General features: G+C 43.8%; 1 protein-coding gene across 1 annotated transcript in view; it reads left to right on the top strand.

The window, feature by feature from the left end:
- The first annotated feature begins 1,248 nt into the window (after window positions 1-1,248).
- The window catches only part of Usp31 (ubiquitin specific peptidase 31), a 74,536-nt gene continuing 56,754 nt past the window's right edge, over window positions 1,249-19,030 (top strand). The window contains exon 1 of the mRNA XM_047533029.1: window positions 1,249-2,047. Coding sequence (XP_047388985.1) covers window positions 1,430-2,047 — 618 coding nt within the window. The 5' untranslated portion in view covers window positions 1,249-1,429. The remainder of the gene's footprint in view (window positions 2,048-19,030) is intronic.

Genomic DNA, 19,030 nt, shown 5'->3' on the forward strand with positions numbered 1-19,030 from the left:
CTCTGATTTCTCTCTTCTGCAGTAACCAGGACTCAGCCTAGGCCTGTTAGCAGAGGAGAATGCACAGAGTGGAGGTCACAGACCGGTGGTTTTCGGACTGGAAAGCAGCTGAAATACTTACTGTTCCTTCCCCCACCCCCGCACTAATTTTTTTTTCCTTTTAAAATTGAATCAACATTTAAAAATAGGATTTCAGCCTTCTCTTTAAAAATCGGATGATCTGGCAACACAGTCCTCATTCTTGCACGGAAACAACTGACTAGAGCTGAGTGACCGCCACCCCTTTAGAAAGATGTTAATTTCTAGTTTGTCCCCATCATTTCTTACATTCTCCCCGGCACGGAGAGTCAAAGCACTTTAAATACCATAAGTAAAAGCCTAGGATTCTTCACTCATTGCTATGAACTCTCTGGTCACCGTGATAGTTGTGGTCTGTGACCCCTGGTTTAGAGATCAAGTTTAGGGCTTTGACTCTAACTTGGGTTTGAATGGGGGTCATCTCAACGGCGTTGGATTGAAGGTTAAAGATATACATGAGTGGCATATAGAGGCCGCGGGAAGTGTTCACTGAGAGCGTAACTTGCAGGCGGACAGGCAGAAACCATGTTAGTTCCATTCACTGTAGCATCCCCAACACACAGTGCCTGGCAGGTGCTCAATAAATATCTGTTGACTGACGGCAATGAATGAACGAATGAACGAGGGGCAGTTCAGCGAGGTTTTAAAGGTTGATCTGAAAAGAAAAGTAATTCTGATAACACCGATTCGCTGGGACCTCAAGGTACAGCGTGGAAGAAAAGTCCGCCGGACTGTGCGGCGCTCCGTGACGGCGTTCGGGTGGTGCGCAGGCAGTAGGGATCTGCAATGTCCCTCGGGAGCCAGGCAGCGCTGACTTGCCCAAGACTGGAGAGAGCCCTGCCCACCAGCTCTTCCACGATCCGGTAAGGGGCAGACGCGGAAATCAGGTTTACGCTCCCTAGACCTCTGCCAACTGATTAGTAACGACTGAGACCCACCCGCGGAGGTCCCCCACCCAGCGTCCTCCCTTTAGCCTGGACCATGCCCACACTAGACATGGCCTCTCTCAGGCTTCACGCCGCAGGACCGCGCCCGGGGCCGCGAGAAATAGCGCCGGGCTGGAGAGGCGCTCTGTTCCCACAGTCAACATGGCGGCCGCCGCGGCTTCAGCCCCAGGCGGGCGGCGCTGGGAGGCGGTCACGTGAGCGGCCCAGCTGGGCGGACCGCGCGCGCTCCCGCCCGCTCCGCCGGCCGCTGCTCGCTCGCTTGCTGGCTCGGCGGCGCTCTGAGGTGTGTGGGGCGTCGAGCCCCCGGGCCCGGTGAGGCGCGGCGCGGCGGGATGCGCCGGCGGCCGTGGCGGGGTCCCGGGCCGGGCGGGCGGGCGCGGTGATGAGCGTCGGCGGCCGCCGCCATGTCCAAGGTAACGGCGCCCGGGCCCGGGCCGCCGGTGGCGGCGGCGGGCGGGAAGGAGAAGCGCTCCTTCAGCAAGCGGCTGTTCCGGAGCGGCCGCGCGGGCGGCGGCGGCGCGGGGGGCCCCGGGCCGGCCGCGCCCTCCTCGCCCTCCTCGGCGCGTTCCGTGGGCAGCTTCATGAGCCGCGTCCTCAAGACGCTGTCCACGCTCTCGCACCTCAGCTCCGAGGGCGCCGCCCCGGACCGCGGCGGCCTCCGCAGCTGCTTCCCGCCCGGGCCGGCCGCCGCGCCCACGCCGCCGCCCTGCCCGCCGCCGCCCGCCTCGCCCGCGCCGCCCGCCTGCGCCGCCGAGCCGGTGCCGGGAGTGGCGGGGCTCCGCAACCACGGCAACACGTGCTTCATGAACGCCACGCTGCAGTGCCTCAGCAACACCGAGCTCTTCGCCGAGTACCTGGCGCTGGGCCAGTACCGGGCGGGGCGGCCGGAGCCCTCGCCTGACCCCGAGCAGCCTGCGGGACGCGGCGCGCAGGGCCAGGGCGAGGTCACCGAGCAGCTGGCGCACCTGGTGCGGGCGCTCTGGACCCTGGAGTACACCCCGCAGCACAGCCGCGACTTCAAGGTGAGCCGCGCGCTGCGCCGCGCCGCTCCCGGAGTCCCTGGAGCGTCCGCCCGCCCGCGTCTTCGCCGGGTTCCTCCAGCCGGGCTGACTTCTACATGGGTTGCTTGGAGAGGTCGGGGCTCGTGACGGTGTCAGATACCCTCATTGTAAGGAAGGGAGGTTCATTCGTCCGTCAGTCCGTCCATCCGTCCGTCCGTCCATCCATCCATCCATCCATCCATCCATCCATCCCCTCAACCATCCATGCATCCCCTCAACCATCCATGCATCCACCCACCCACCCATCCACCCACTCATTCATCCATTCATCCATCCATCCATCCATCCATCCATCCATCCATCCTTCCATGGTGTATTAAGGTCCCACTATATATGTGCCAGGTCCTGTGTTAGGCATTGGGGAGGAATTTTGCCCTGAGCAAAACTCTGCCTTCAAGGAACTTACACTCTTGGGGAGTTGATAATGGGGTCGGGGAGTGTTGAACTGGATTCAAATCCTGGTTCTGCCACTTACTAGTGATATGACCCTCAGCAAGTTACTCACCATCTCTGTGCCACTGTTTTTTCCATCTGGTACTCATGGATAGCAAACTAGTTGATAGATTGGACATTAAGGAAATTATCCATTTTTGACTTACAGATTGGTACTTTTATAGTAGTTAACCTGCCTATGTTAAGTGCTTCAGTTGTTTAGTACCGTGTGTATTTGCGAATTTTTAAAAAAATTATTAAACACTTTAATAAGTTAAAGTGTTAATCTTGGATAGTGGTTTGAAGAAAGCAGAACCTGGCTATGTGATTGATGTGCTGGCAGTCTACTTGAAACTGGGGGAGTTGGCTTTGGGTCCTCTTTGCTATCTGCTGGTGTGGCTGCCTGTGTACTGAGGGTGAGATTTGAGAGCTGAGCGATGGGCTGGGCCCAGATGGTGGAGGGCCATTTAGGCTGCATTATGGAATTGGGCTCTTATTTTAAGCAGAAGAGGAAGATGATTTGCAGTTGTGTAAGGGATACTTTTAGGTAGGACATGGGTGTGGTATTAAATAGAATGAAGTCACACTGTGAGAAAGTCGGTTCCTTTTCTGTTCTCTTATATCCTGATCATGTGAAGAAGAAAGTCTCAGCTTGATATTAGCCTGTTGGTAACATCCCTTCCACCTGCCCTCCCCACCCCCCTTAAAGGAAGAACAAGCTTCAAGTTTAGAGGCTTTGGTAGGCAACAGTAGTTAAATTTAATAAAGTCGTGCCTTTATTGGCTTTGTTTTTTCATTTGTCTCTTCTTATTTTTGTGGCAAGTGGTGCTGGTTTTCCATTGGTGCTATCAAGTTTCTTTCTGAAATACATTTATTTAAGTAAATGATTCGATTACAGTATGAAATGGTGATCTGGCCGAGGAGTCTGCACTTGGGTAAAGTCCTGCTTTCTTGCGGAGAAGCAACACTGCCAGTGTGCATTCCTTCCCTTTAAATACTTTTTACTTGTATTCTGTTTACGTTGCCCAGCCGTGTTTTTCTCAAGAAAAAATGGTTACTGTTTGATCTTGAAATTAAGTGAGATAAGGACTGGAAAAAAATGAGTTCTGTGTCAGAGATCTCTAGAAAGTAGGAGAATGGCCACCAGCTGGCTACTGTAGGTTCTTTTTGTTTTCCTTCTGTTGCTTAGAGCTGCCTGTAAATAGCCATAGCAATTGAAACTTTTCAAGGCCAGAACCTGATGTTAAGTATGGTTTTCTGGTCTGTCTCAAAATTTGAAAGTCAGTTTCTACAGCATCTTTGTATGTGAAGATTTGCATTGCCTTTTATAATATGGTGTTCACCTTTTTTTTTTTTTTTTTAATCCATGAAAGTATGAGCAGAAGTGGGCTAATAAGTCTAGAAGTGCAGGGACTGATTGATAGGCAACTTTGGCAAAGTTGGATGGATTCTTAGAGGTCATTGCCATTACTTTTTATGAGGTCATGTTCACTTTTTTTTAATCCATTAAGCTATGAACAGAAATGGGTCAATAATTCTAGAAGTGCAGAGACTTTATAGGCATGCTTTGGCAAAGTAGAGCAGATTCTTAGAGGCTCTTTTTTTTTTTTTTTAATGTGATCTTCTGAACCTTTATATTCTACTCTGCATTCATTTGTTCACCTCCTATTTACTGAAGCTTTACTCAATCAGTTAGGAATGCAGTCAGCACAAGAAAAAGAAAAATTCCTAATGAGAGTGCCATAAGCAATAGAAATGTTGAATTAGCTCACATAGTAGTTCTGGGGTGGGTGGTTCCGGGGTGGTTCAGTGGACTTGGATGGTTTCTGGTTTTCCATCCTGTTGTTCTTAGATATTATTGACTTTTTTGTCTCACGTCTGTCACTTCATGGTTGCTTGACGATGGCCCTGCAACACCCTCATTCTACTCAGGAAGTCATTAGGGAAATAGAAGCTCTTCCAGAAGCCCCTGCAGCAGGCTTCTGCTGGCATCTCACTGACTGTAACCATGACTGCCACGGAGGCTGGAATGTGGGTATTTGAGTTTTCCGGCCTTCATAGAGGAGAGGAGTGGAGGGAGCGCTTGCCTCTTGGGGCATTCCATTAGAGTGCCTAGCATGTGCTGGGCACCTTCTTTTGGGGAAGATGCAGTACCTGTCTGAGGAGTGGATTCTAGGAGGGATTGGCAAATTCCCTAAGACAGCACTTCTTGCACTTTAACGTGCACATAGTTCACATTCATAATTTACATGGGGATCTTGTTACAAAGCAAATTGGGATTTAGTAGAACTGGAGTGGGGCCTGGGTGTCTGCATTTCTAGCAAGCTCTAGGGTGGTACGGATTCTGATAGTGCTGGTCCAAGGACCATGCTTTGAATAGCAGGCTGGAAGGAAGAAGTAAAACATTACAGAAAAGGTGATTTGAGCAATTTTCTGAAGGACGAATAGAAATTTGCTGGGCTGAGAAGTTGTGGGGCTGACCTAGAAGAGCTTGTATTTGGGGGAAAACCTACTTTTAATGTACCATGGAGAGCCATGGGGTGCAGAAAGCTCCCTCCATAAGGGATTGTGAAGGACTTTGTAGGCTGGTTTTGATTTATCACTTGGAAGTTGAGAATCCAAAATCAGTTTTTAAATAAGAGAGTAATATAATCAGATTTTCTCTTTCCCTCCCCCCATTCTCTCTCTCAATGTCTTTCTCTCTCTTCCATTCAGTTAGGTAAGCCTGCTAATACTGTGGTGGTTTGTGACTTTTTTTTTTCCTCCCAAAATGTTTTATTTCAGCCAGATTTGATGGGTATTATTTTGAGCATAAAGAAAGCTGGAAACCAGGAAGATGGATGTGAGGCTACCTGTCACCATACCCCTTGCCTGCTTGTGGCAAACGTTGATATTTGATTCCAATACTGTTGTTCAGAGCTCACATTTAGCCTCAGCATCCTGCTCAGTTCTGATGTCTAGGCAGCCACCAAGAGTTGATTGGAGTTGGCAGAGGAGATAAAACCAATTTGACATTTTGAGGTAGTTTGCCTTGAGGTCCACAAGAGCATTCACTGCCTTTGAATGTGCCTTAATCATCTGAAAACGTTCCTAAGTTCCTAGTGCTTCTCTCTGTAAGGTTTGCAATTAGAATTCCTTCTTGCTTTCTGACCACAATGATTTGGCAGGAGCCTGCCAGGTAAATGGTGTTTTGGTTTGAGAAGGGCTAGGTGGTTGTATATCCCAGAGTGAAACACGGTGAGTGGCCCCACCTTGATATGCTTTAAGAAACTGTAGCTGTCACCTATGTCCTTTTCTCTTTTTTACAGGTGTTTTCTTCTGCTCTTAAAGCACTGATTCTCAACCAGGGTGCTTTTGCTTCCCTCCTCCCTACTGCCTCCTACCCCTTGGTCTGTCTCTGGAGACAAACTTGGTTGTCACAAATGGGGTGGAGTTGCTGCTGGCATCTTGTGGCAAATTCCAGGGATGTCTCATAACATTGCAGGGCAGCCCCTCTGGTAAAGAATTATCCAGCCCAAATGTAAATAGTGCTGAGGTTGAGAAACTGTTGGAGGAACCTTGCGGCCTCCTCAGCCATATTCCTTACTTTCTCCTCCTCCAGCTATGGATACCTTGTTACTCTGTCCTTTGTGTGTGTGTGGTGTGTTTGCAGCAGCCCCAGGGTAAAACTTGATTTGACCATTATGTCAATCACTTAGTAAAACAGTGAAAGTAAACAAATGGTGTTGAAACCTCAGTGCCATTTTAAGGGGAAATCTGTTTACTGCTTTAACTTGAATAGGGGCATAGATGCTCCAGATTCTTGCAAATCCTTTTTGATTTCTAGTTCTCAGTGCCTTTTTGCAACAAGTAAAAAAAAAGATGGATAGGCATCTTTCAAGCAAGAAAGGTGAGTTTTATGTCAGCAGTTTTCAAAGCATGTTCTCAAAAAACAGAACAGAGTGATCTACTGATAAAAAAAAACTATGGGAACTTCTTCCAAATATGCAGTAAAACAAGAAGTGATTGATTACAAGAAGTTTTTTCTTCCATATGTGTTCCCTTGCACCTTAATGCCTGGTTCTTATTAATTAGACTTCTCAAGTAGAAATATCTAAATGAGTTGTGGTAAACAGCCTAGCAATCAAGATTATACTTGCTTAGTGTCACACCCAATTTTTCCATGTACTCGTGCTGGGGAGCTCTGATATTATGCTGTAAACAAATGATATTAAATTTCCTAGTTTGTATAAAGCTTTTTAGTATGCTGATATTTCAGTGTTTCCCACAAAGTACTCCGACTTCAGGGTATTCCCTGAATTCATTTGAAAGGTAGGGAAAAAATGAAATTGTGTAGGTCACGTTTACATTTGTAACAGTGGACATCGCTTCCTGATCAGTTCCCTTGTCTCTCACACATTGTCACTTGAGTTTTAATAAAGTTTCAGATCTTTGGAGGAGAAAGGAACTTGATGGAATCATGAAATTTCAGACTTGGAAGCAGCCTTCGATGTGGTATGACTAGGCCCCGGCCTGGGGAAGGAACCTCAGACTTGAGGCAGAGTTCCAGAATCAGAGTTGTGATCTCCACTCACGGCCCTGTTGATGCACACAGTGAGTCCTGGGCCTGGGGCGGCCTTGTCACTACAATCACTGCAGTGACGACTCTCAGCGTAAAACTTGAGCAGGCAGAGTGGACGTGCCGAAACGCGTGGCATTATTTCTCTCAGACTGTGGTTGTAAACTGTAGTGAAAATAAGGTCATCCCGCAGCTGGCTTCAAATGTGTGCCACTGCCCCTCAAGCTCAGCTACTTTTGAAAATCTTCCTTACAACAAATGCTTTCACACCATGTAAATGCATATATAAATGTATGCGTCTCTCTCCAGTAAGTTTTGAGCTGATGTATGCAGCTTAGTAAAGGGAAAATATAAGAATTATAAGAAATCTTCCAAGAGGACTACTTGGGGGATAGACATACACAGGACAATTCTAGAACTCCATATTTGCTAACTCCATATTTGTTTTTGTTCTTTTTGTGTTGCTGTGACAATTCCACAGACTGGGTAACTTTAAAAAAAGTTATTTCTTACAGTTCTGGAGGCTGGAAAGTCCAAAGTCCCACCTCTGGTGAGGGCCTTCTTGTTTCATTATCCATGTCAGAAGGTGGAAGGACGAGAGGGTGAGAGTGCTTGTGTTGCGGGAGAGGTAGAAGGAAGAGAAGAAGAGCAGGGGGCCAAACCCATACTTCTGTCCTTTGATAACTAACCCACTTGTATGATGATGCCATTCATCCCTCCGAGGACAGAAGCCTTACGACCTAATCGCCTCTTAAAGGTCTCAACATCTGCATTGGAGATGAAGTTTCTAGCACATGGAAACGCATTCCCAGCCCACGAGACACGTTGAAAACAGCAACTAACTTAAGCACATTCTTTAATGCACATTTATTGTGTAAAGGGCCCAGTGTAGGTGAGGGATTGGGAATAAAGGATTAAGTATGAAGATTTTAGGACTAAGTTCTTGCCCTCAGAATTTACCTGATTTTAAGGAACCCATTTTAAACTGTACTGAGAGAAAGTTCAGTGGCAGTTTAGAGGGGGGCAAGAAGCAGAAGTTCCTTCATTGGTCCTTTTCATTGTCAGCAGTTAAGCTCCTACAAATTTGAGTTCCAACTCCACGTACTCTGAACACACCGTGCTAGTCTCTGTATACAGTGGTAAACAAAATGTATGGGATGGTGAAAAGAAAAGAAAGAAGGTGAAAGACTGCAGGGCCCCTTCCCTCATGCAGCTGGCCACAGAGGAGGCCGACTTGAGCCAGTGAGTGCTGATAAATGTGAAATTAAAAATGACAAGAACTAGGAAGAAAAAAGGTGTATGAGGAAGAATAATGGGTGAGACTAGGCAGGAGAAATAAAAAATGAGTGTTAGGCTCTGTAGTTGGAGAGAACTGGGGGTGCTTTAAAAGGCCTGACTGGCCTTGTTTGCAGCTCCGAAAGCCAGGAGAGTGGGATTGATGGGGCAGGAAGGAGGCAGGCACCGGCCAGGTCATGTGGGACCTCGTAGGCCAAACTATGGGATTTAGGTTTTATCCTAAAAGCAATGGGATGGCTGCTGCTGGTTTTAGTTCTGGAATTATCTCATTAAAATGTGAAGTGGACATTCTGGGTGCTGAATAGTGGATAGAATGGGAGCAGGGAGGCCGGTCACCAAGGAGGCATCTGTGACAGCCCACGTGGAAGCGGTGGTGGTGGAGACAGAGTAGGAGATGGAGCTGAGATGTGTCTCGTCTCCGGTAGCCTCTTGACAGGGTTTGCTGAGGCTTGATTTGGGGGAGGGCACTGAGGCAGTGGGGAGTCAGGAATAACTCCCAGCTGCTTGTTCCGAGCAACTTGAGCAACTCGGAGATTGCTGGTGCTGGATACTTATTTGAGGAGAAGCAGTTTTGGGGGGCAGGGACCAGCAGATCAGATTCAGCTGTGTTAAATAAGACACTCCTGAAATGTCCAGAGCAGTTGGAGATCAGGGATCTGGAGTTCAGATTGATACTGGCTGGAGATGAGCATTTGGGAATCATCTCCCTGTACGTGGTACTGACAGCCACGAGCTGGAGACTTAGAATGGGGTTTGAGGATAAATAAGACATGAATAGTTAGGGAGGCACTTTCCAGGTTCCTAGGGAAATATTCGGAGTAGAGGTATAGAGGAGGCTCAGCCTAGGAACAGAAAGCCTGGAATGGAAGCAGGGACTTTCAGCCTGGGCACTATCGTAGGACGTTAGCAGAATCCCTGTCCTTTACCCACTAGTAAGTGGTATTCCTCTCCTCCCACCTCAGTAATGACAGTTGAAAAACGGCTCCAGATGTTGCCAAATGTCCCCTGGGGGGCAGAATTGCCCCTGCTTGAGAACCACTGATACGGAGAAAAGGGGAAATAAATGTAGGTGACTGGGGAGAGGTGGGGGCAAATCACGGCTGGCTTTGAAAATCTGTCACAACAGTTTAGTCTTGAAGCTGCAATTAGTAGTGATTCAAATTGAGGCTTCCCGAGTTGTGCAGAGAGTGATTTGGTGAAACCCATGTTTTAGAAAAATGGGTCTGACTGTGAGCAAAAAAGTAAAAGCAGGGAGAGGACCACACAGGTGTGAAGTGAGGAAAAGGAGGAGAGGTGACTCCCAGAGACAGTTTGCAGGACATTGTGACATTGAGAGAACTCTAGACGTGGGGTGGTAAAGGGAACACCAAGGTTTCAGGCCTGGGCCAGGAGAACTAAATGGGATGTCTGGTAAAAACTGAGCAGTTGAAAGGGGAAGTGGTTTGTGGGGCACAAGGGGAAGAGAAAACTGTCCTTAGAATTTGGATATGTGGGGCTGGGGGTCACGAAAGGATAGTGTTACTAGTTGGAAATACGGCATTATTTCAGACTAACTGTGTAGACCTGGATTTAGCACAGAGAGGTATAACTGAAGCCGGGGACATATTGAGTGCATAGAGGCCAGAAGCTGAAGGCCAGGCCCTTGGCGGAACTAAATTGAGAGGTCAGGAGGAGAGAGGAACTGTGGAAGGGGGAGACAGAGGCAGGAGGGAAACGCAGAAGGCAGTGCGTGAAACCCGGATTACTTCAGTGTGACGACCTGACCTGCTGTCAGGCTGAATACGGTATAGAACTGCAGAAATGTCACTTTTTACCTGTTAAGAACCAAATTCATGTTGATATGGATTTAAGCCCACTGATTTTTCGAGCACATTTCCTGGGTTGGTCCTGCATTACGGGGCACTGGGGATGGGAGGATGAGTGAGGTAGTCCATGCCCCCTGGGCGTTTAAGGTTAGAAGGAAAGACAGACGAGTAAAGAAATACTTGCAGAAGGGTGGGGTGAGTGCTGTGACAGTCATATACACAAGTGGGAAAGTCCTTTACAGGGCAGAAAGCCCATCAAGTACAAAGACTTGGAACTTCAGGTAATGTGGCGTATCTAGAGAATTTCAGGGTCCAGTGTGGGCTAGCAGAAGGGCAGGGTGGTGGTTGGGGTGGGAAGGGGGCATGGGGAGGAGGCTCAAGGAGTGATAGAGCAGCATCTTCCAAGGGCAACCCCCAGAGAATTTTAGACAGGTTTGTGGTATGATTGTCTTTTTCTTTTATTTATTTTTAAAAGAATGTTTGCTCAAAGTCTAGGGACAGCAAGTATGGATGGGTGGTGGTGAGGAGAAGGGCAGGGGCAGACCCAAGTTCAGGGAGAATAGAATATCCTCTTTTGAACTGAACGTGGTTATGAAACAGGCAGCTTAGAACTTTTAAAACATGATAAATTCTATTTTAGATGTTATATTTGGGGTCTCATTGTACTTCACAGTGGTGGGGGGATAGGTTTCTGTTTTTGTAATCCCCCAAATATGAGGCTTAAAAAAATGTCTTTCTGACCAGCAACATAAATTAGCACTAGCTGGACATGGTGGCACATACCTGTGATCCCAGTGACTCAGGAGGCTGAGGCAGGAGGATCCCAAATTTGAAGCCAGCCTCAGCAACTTAGTGAGGCCACGGATGGGAATGTGGCTTAATGGTTAAGCGCCCCTGAGTTCAATCCCTGGTACCAAAATATAAAGATAAAAATTTAAAAAATTAGCACCGAATCTGTTATATTGATTTGACCTAGTTTGGGTTTTGTTTTGGGTTTTAGAGATTGAATCCAGGAGTGCTTTACCATTGAGCTATATTCCAAGCCCTTTTTATTTTTTGAGATGGGGGTCTTGCTAAGTTGCTGAGATTGGCCTTGAACTTGGGATTCTCCTGCCTCAGCCTCCCCAGTCACAGGGATTACAGGTGTGCTTTACTGCTCCTGGCCCTAGTTTTTTTTTTATTCATTTGCGCAGGTACAACTTCAACTTGAACTCAGAGCAGTTTGACAGTAACATCCGTGCTCTTCCTCTCCCGAGCACATGCCCTTTAGCACCGTGGTGCGTACCTTGTGCTTCTCATCCACATGACTTACCTGGTGGCTGTCATCCTGGTCAGAGCGTTTTGGATTATGATCTTTTTTGCAATTTATAAAGCATTCTGTGTTTCCAAGTAGTATTGGTAATACTGCATGATGTGAATGGTATTATCACATTGCTATTATCACTTGCTCATCTAATACTCTTCTTGGGCATTTTACTCTAAAGAACATGAATTGTGTGTAGCTTTTTGGCTTTGTTACGTTGTTTCTTTAGAATAAATTTCTGGACACGACCTCAGAGCATCAAAAGCTTATGAACATCTTTTTTTGACTTACATATTTTCATAGTACTTTTTAAAATTTTTATTTGTTCTAATTAGTTGTACATGACAGCAGAATTTGCATTTATACATCTTGATAGATTATACATAAATGGAGTATAATTTCTCACTTTTCTGATTGTACATATTGTAGGATCACATCAAAACCAAGAAATAGTAAAAATTACCGTGTTGCTAGTGTGATCTTAAACTTTGCCCAACCTAGTGAATGATGCATGTTAGGGCTCAAAAACCATTTTTAGAATGAGTTGGGTTTTATAATTTAAATTTATTATATGTATTCTTTGCTCATTTATCCATTAGTATTTAAAATTTTTTTACTATAGTAAAATATATGTAATAAAAATTACCATCTCAGTGGCATAGCACTGGCCTAGAATACACGAGGCACTGGGGTTCGAATCTCAGCACCACATAAAAATAAAATAAAGGTATTGTGTCCACCTACAACTAAATTACCATCTTAACAGTTTTTAAGTATAGAATCCAGTGGTATAAGTACATTCACAATGTTGTACAGCCATCTCTAACTTCTCTTTGAAGAAATTTTTAATAATCCCAGACAGAAACTCTGTACACATTGTATAGCTCCCCTCTGGTCCCTAGTAACCTATTTTACTTTCTGTCTCCATGAGTTTGCCCATTTCTAGGTACCTCATAAAAATGTAATTATATAATGCCATTCACAAAATCCTTTTGTGTGTGGTTATTCATCACTGGATAAACAAAATAAAGGGGGTTGTTTACCCCTTTTGACTATCATGAAGAGTAATACTTTGGGCATGAGTGTGCCTCTTTTTGAGTCCCTGTTTTCAATTCTTTTGGATTAACTGTTTGGAGAATGCAGTGTGTCTTCCATTGATGACAACATTTTCCATTCCCATCAGCAATGTAAAAGTTTCAATTTCTCCATATCCTTCCTGACACTTGCTATTTTCCATGTTAAAAAAAAAAAAAAAAACATGCTAGTGAGTGTGATATCTTATTATGGTTTTTATTTATACTTCCCTAGTGACTAATGATGTTGAGTATGTTTTTAAGTTCTTATTAGTCATTTGTGTGTGAATGAGAAATGCCTAATTAAGCCCTTTGCTCATTTTTGAGTTGGGTTTTTGTTGTTGTTAGTTGTAAGATTTCTTTATATATTCTGGATGTTAATGCTTTGTCAGATCCATGGTTAGCAAGTCTTCTCTTCTCTGGGTTGTCATTTCACTTTCTCGTTAGTCTCACTTGATGCACAGGTTTTTAAGTTTGATTAAGTCCATTTCACTCAGTTTTTCTTTTGTTTCTGTTCTTGTGGTGGCATAGCCAAGAAACCATTGCCAAATCCAGGCAGATCCAATGTCATGAAGTTTTTCTTCTGTCTTCTTTTTAAGAGTTTTAAAAAAAAATTTTTAGTTGTAGATGGACACAATACCTTTATTTTGTTTATTTATCTTTATGTGGTGCTGAGGATCAAACTCAGTGCCTTACATGTGCTAGGCACTCTGCCACTGAACCACAACCCCAGCCCTGTTTTAAGAGTTTTATAGTTTAGTTCTTATGTTTAGCTTTCAGGTTTTTTTTTTTTTTGTAGTGCTGGGGATTGAACCGAGGACCTTATGTGTACTAGGCAAGTGTTCTATTGAGCTATATCCCCAGCCCCCCTTTGGTTCATTTTGAATAATTTTTTGTTGGAAGTATAAGGATCCAACTTCATTCTTTTGCCTGTGGCTATTAGTTTTTCCCAGGACCTTGAATGGAAAGTCTTTCCTATCTTCATACAATTATCTTGGCACCATTGTTGAAAATCAGTTGATGGTGTGAGGCTTCCCTTCTGAGCTCCCTGTTCTATTCTGTTAGTCTGTATATCTGTCAATGCCAGCACCACACTGGTTTGATTACCATAGTTGGGTAGTAAGTTTTGATAATCAGGTACTACTCCTTCAACTTTTTCTTTTTCAAGATCACTTTGGCTTAGAATCTCTTGAGATTCTATATGAATTTAATGATGGATTTTTCTGTTTCTAAAAAAACACCGTTAGGTTTTTGATGGGGATTACATTCAGTCTTAGATATCTTTGGGTAGGTATCAGATAGATGGGGTAGACAAGTGTCATCTTAACAATATTAAGTCTTCCAGTCTGTGAACAGTGGACAGCTCTCCATTTATGTCTTTAGTTTCTTTCAGCTTCGTTTTCTAGTTTTCCGTGTACTGTTGTTTTCCCCCTACCTCTTGGTTAAATTTATTTCAAAGTAATTTATACTTGTTGATGCTATTGTAAGTGAATAGCTTTGTGTTTGTGTGTGTGTGTGTGTGTGTGTGTGTGTGCGCATATGCGCTCGTGCACTGGAGGAGAGCATACTTAAGTAGGTTCTCTTAACACTGAGCTATATACCTTTAGCCCTATAAGTGGAATTTTTAATTTCCTTTTTGGATTGTTCATTGCTAATGTATAAAAATGGAAGTGATTTTGCTTGTTGATTCTGTATCCTGCAGCTTTGCTAAATTCATTTATTAGCTCTAACAGATTTTCCTGGAATCTTTGGGGTTTTCTCTGCACAGGATCATGTCATTTGTAAACAAATTATTTTACTTTCTCCTTTTCAGTTTTCATGCCTTTTGTTCCTTTATCTTGTCTGATTGCTCTGGCTAGAACTTCGAGCATTAGGTTGAATAAAAGAGGCAAAGTGGGTGTCCAGTTCTTGTTTCTTGTTCTTAGAGGAAAGACTTTCTGTCTTTCACCATAGTGTATGATGTTTGCTGTGGGCTTCCATCTATGGACTTTCTCATGTTGAGGAAGTTTCCTTCTGTTGCTAGTTTGTTGAGTGTGTGTGTGTGTATGTGTGTGTGTGTTTTCAAATCATGAAAGAGTATTCAGTTTTGTCAAATGCTTTTTTCTGCATTAACTGAGACCATCATGTTTAGGTTTTTCCCAGTTCATACTGTTAATGTGTGATTACATTGCTTGATTTTCCACCTTTTATTCTAGGAATAAATCCTACTTGGTCATGATTTCTCTTGAGATTTTGAAACCTCTTCCCTTTCTCCTCTCTTCCCCCTTTCCTGTTAGTATGTGTGAAGGTAACAACTTCATTAAACTTTTGATACTTTTGATATGAATTTCCTAGCCAGGTGCCATAGCGCATAGACCCATAAGCCACCCAGCGACTTGGGAGCAACTTGGGCCAGCCTGAACAATTTAGCCATGCCCTAACTAATTTAAAGAAACTGTTTCAAAATAGAAAAGGGATGTAGCTCAGTGGTAAAGGCCCAAGGGTTCAATCCCTAGCACCAAAAACAAAACAAAAAAAACAACAAAAAATATGTCTATTTCTTTTAGTTTCCTGTTTTTCAATTTTAGTCTGGTATGTTTATATATTAAAGAAGGTTTTAATTTATGTTTTTCAACCTATCCTTTTTTCATAATTGCTTTCATGACTGTATAGCTGAAAAAGTTACACTTGCACATAGGATAATTTTCTTCTTTTTTTACTTTTTTTCAATTTTGTTCTAAAATTTTTTTCTCTCTAGTAATTTGGAGCTGACTTGGTACTTGTGAAGTGGGTGTTTGTAGAATGGTGAGTGGCTGAGACGTGGGCCAGTGTTGGAGCCCCACTGTACTACTCACCTTGGGACTGTGGCGCTGAACTCTGTGGACCTGTTTCCTCATCTGTAAAGCAGAGATAAGTCTGTCTACTTCATAAAGCTGTTTTGAAAACAAACAAGAGAAGGACTTGGCCGAGGGCCTGACTCAGGGTGTTAGCTGATGATGTTACCATTGCTATCCAGCCTTATGATCACATTGCTTGCATACAGAAAGTGTCTCCATGTTTAGAGTTTGATGATGGATTTCTGAATTTTGTATTGTTTCAGTTTTTCTATTGGTACCACATAGTAGTATTGTTGCTTCTTACTCTTTCTTATGCTGTTCTCTAAAAGTTCTCCAGATTTTAGGTCATTTTGCCAGGTTTAAAAAAAAAAAAGTATATTGTGTGAATTTTAATGTTAAATATCTATTTTAATTTGAGACAAATTATCATGTCTACTGAATGCCTGCCTGTCATTGATAAAATCAGTAACTACCAACAAAACATTTATAATGTTACAGTGAGAAAATTGGAATCAACTGATAACAGAATGGAATTCAAAGAGTGAATAAAGAAGTGCCTGTTCCCCAAAGGATAACACGGTTGGGTGAATTTACTTATATGCTCCTCCAAGGATCAGATAGTCCCCATGTTGTATGAAGTGTTCATAAACAGAAAGGCTTACTCTCAGAGTCAAGAGGATTTGGTTTCTTAAACCTGTTGTCTGTTTTCCCCAACAGTTATGTCTTATTCAGCACCGCGACTCTGTGCCTGGTTTGTGGGACGTGCACAGAGGTTGGTTAATCTGACTAAAGAGGTCACAGCTAAGAACAGTTTGCACACCAGCCTTCTTGTAAACGTGGGGGTTCTGGGGATGTGGCAGTTCTGATGTGCACTTTGGTCAGATCTTAAGAATTGGCGATGACTCTGGTTGGACTTTAAGCTTTCAGAGAGGAAGGAGAAAGTGGAAGAGGGAGTGGCAGGCCTCGGGCTACAGGATTTTATGAGCAAGTTGTCTGAAAATCAAATGATCTACCTTCCCATAATGGTAGAGTACCTGTCACTGGACTCCTTCAAGCCATCCTGGTGACGCCACAGGGGGAGCCTTGTGCCCCATTGCGGATTGGGCTGGATTCTGTTTCTCTTCCTTTGCTTGTCTTTTACTCCTCTCCTCTGACTTTTGAACATCTACAAAACATACTGGAAGTAGAGTTGATGGTGTTGGCAGCTTGATGGGTGTGTAAGAACTAAGTAGAGGAAAAGAACATTGAGGTTTTGGAATAGGTCTTGGGGTGGCACTCTTCAAGACTGGGAGAACAACGTGGAAAGTGGTCGTGGAGGTGGTGCGTAAGTTCAGTTTTGGACAGATCATATAGTGTTGGAACAGTAGAATCCCAGGAAAGCTTTTTTAAAAATTTTAATTTTTAGTTGCAGATGTACGTAATACTTTTATTTATTTATTTTTATGTGGTGCTGAGGGTCAAACCCCGTGCCTCACATGTGCTAGGCAAGTGCTGTACCATGGAGCTACACCCAGCCCCTAGGAAAGCTCTTTTTAAAGCTGTTTGTTGAATGCTACATTTTCAGGTGCTGTGCAAAGTGAAGCCAATGTGGTCCAAATAGGAAAATATCTCCTAAGTGAAGACATAGCTGTGATAATGTAGGTGCTGGTTCTCAGCTAGTTTTACATCTTCCTTTGGCCTAAAGTTTTTAGTTTGATTCTGCCACTTTTGTTTTGTGATCAGTGTGTGATTTGATGGATTTTTCCTGTCCCTTTCTATACACTGGTCACAATGAGGGGCTACTAAATGGGGCAGTGTTCTCTGTTTGTGTAGTTCCCCACAGCTGTTTCCTATAGTAAAGACTCTGGAAAACAATGACCTCATAGTTTCCATATAAAAACAAATCCTTTTATATATGGTAGTGGAAAAGAAATCATTCAAAATTGAGTAATTTAAAGTTCTGCCCTCTGTTGCTTCTTTCTTCAAAAATATTCTTGTTTGCTCTGCTAATTAATTGTTCATTGGCTGTTCCTCAAATGACCTTCTGTGTTTAACAAACAACAGTTTTGCAGTGGAGCATATCAGGATGTCTTGTCTTTCATTGGATCGTGATTGTTTGTTGTCTGTTTAGAAGCCATTGTCTTATGTCATGGACTGTGGAGTTCCTAGAGGAATTGGCCAGTCACTGAACATCTGTTGCTTCTTCCCTCCAGTTGTCCAGTTCGGATGGCAGCAAACAGTGTGTCCACAAACAAACAGTTCACGTGGTGGAAGATTTCATGGTGCTGGTCAGAAAATGCCTTTGTTGGTTCTGCTCCTGCTGGAAGGACTTTTAAGCTCATCACCAGATCAGCACATTTTTTTACTTTTAATTTTTGGCATTCTTCTAATCTTTTAAAAAGCAAGACAAAGCCACCTGATTTTTTTTCAGATTTGAAAAACAATAGTAATCATAATAATGAAAATCCCATTTAGGTAGAGCCAGATTATTTACAAAATGAATTCAAATTCATATGCAATTTAAAATTTTTGATCTTCACAACAACCCTGTGAAGAAGCACTGATAGCTTTCTTTTTTTTCCTTTAAAGGTACCTTGGATTTAACCCAGGGGCAATTTACCACTGAGTCACATTTCCAGCCTTTTTGTTTTTTATTTTGAGAAAAAGTCTCACTAAGTTGCTTTTAAAGTTTGGAAGCTGGAATTCAGTACAAGTAAGTAGCAGAGGTAGGACCACAGTCCTGCATGGTTTATGTGAGGATGAAATGAGAAGTTGTGAGTAAGGGTTTAGTGTTGAAACTAGTAAGATGGGTAGGTGGTGATGATGCAGGCCCAGGTTCTCAACTTAAGGCCATTTGAGTGTCCTTGACTTTTCCTCAAAGTAACCAAAGCCCTGAGAGAGAAGCCATAGTTTCTCATACTCTGTATGGTTCTGTGGAGTTCTGTGGCCTCAGATACTCTGCCTCTCATTAGGACACTTATTTACCTGACCTGCTCCTTCATGCTGTGGTTATCTAGCAACACTGCAGATTGCTAGTGAATTGGATGAGGACCTAACAGGTGTATTAATTGAATTTGTAAATGTCTTGAAACAATACAGTTTATATTTCAAATTACAGAGAATATAAAGATCTTTAATGAAAACTAACAGCAGAAATTGAATAGAATGCTGTATCTTGCTTTGGGGTCCACAGATGAGTTACCCATATTTCGTATGTGAAGGGTCTGCTTTCAGTTGGTCCTCTCCTTTCAAAGAAGTGTCGTGACCTGGGGAGGCGAGAGTGCTGTTGTAGTCAGACCACACCTTGGATATTTATTTATGTCTCACACTGGGACACTACAGTGTGGTCTAATTCTGGGAGTGACAGCGTTGTGTCTAGGTGGTGGTGGAAGAGCAAGGAAGAAGAGCGCATGGTCCCCCTGGGGGGGGTGTCCTTCTCCAGTGGTGAGGCAACTTCCTTGACATAATGCCAGCCGTCATAGGTTGCAGTTGTACATCTGCAGGAGGCTTCCAGCCCCTCCCTGTTTCTAAACTCTCTTCCAGTTGATGGTTTTTATTGCTATAAGATTAATCTTCTTAAAGCTTACCTGAGTTACATTATTTTTCTTAAAAATTGCTGATGCTTTTCTTTTTATATACAGAATGTAACATGAGTGTGTGAGCCAAGCATTTAAACTTCTCT

This window comes from Sciurus carolinensis, chromosome 18 (genome assembly GCF_902686445.1).
Source record: "Sciurus carolinensis chromosome 18, mSciCar1.2, whole genome shotgun sequence".
Classification (NCBI taxonomy): Eukaryota; Metazoa; Chordata; class Mammalia; order Rodentia; family Sciuridae; genus Sciurus; species Sciurus carolinensis.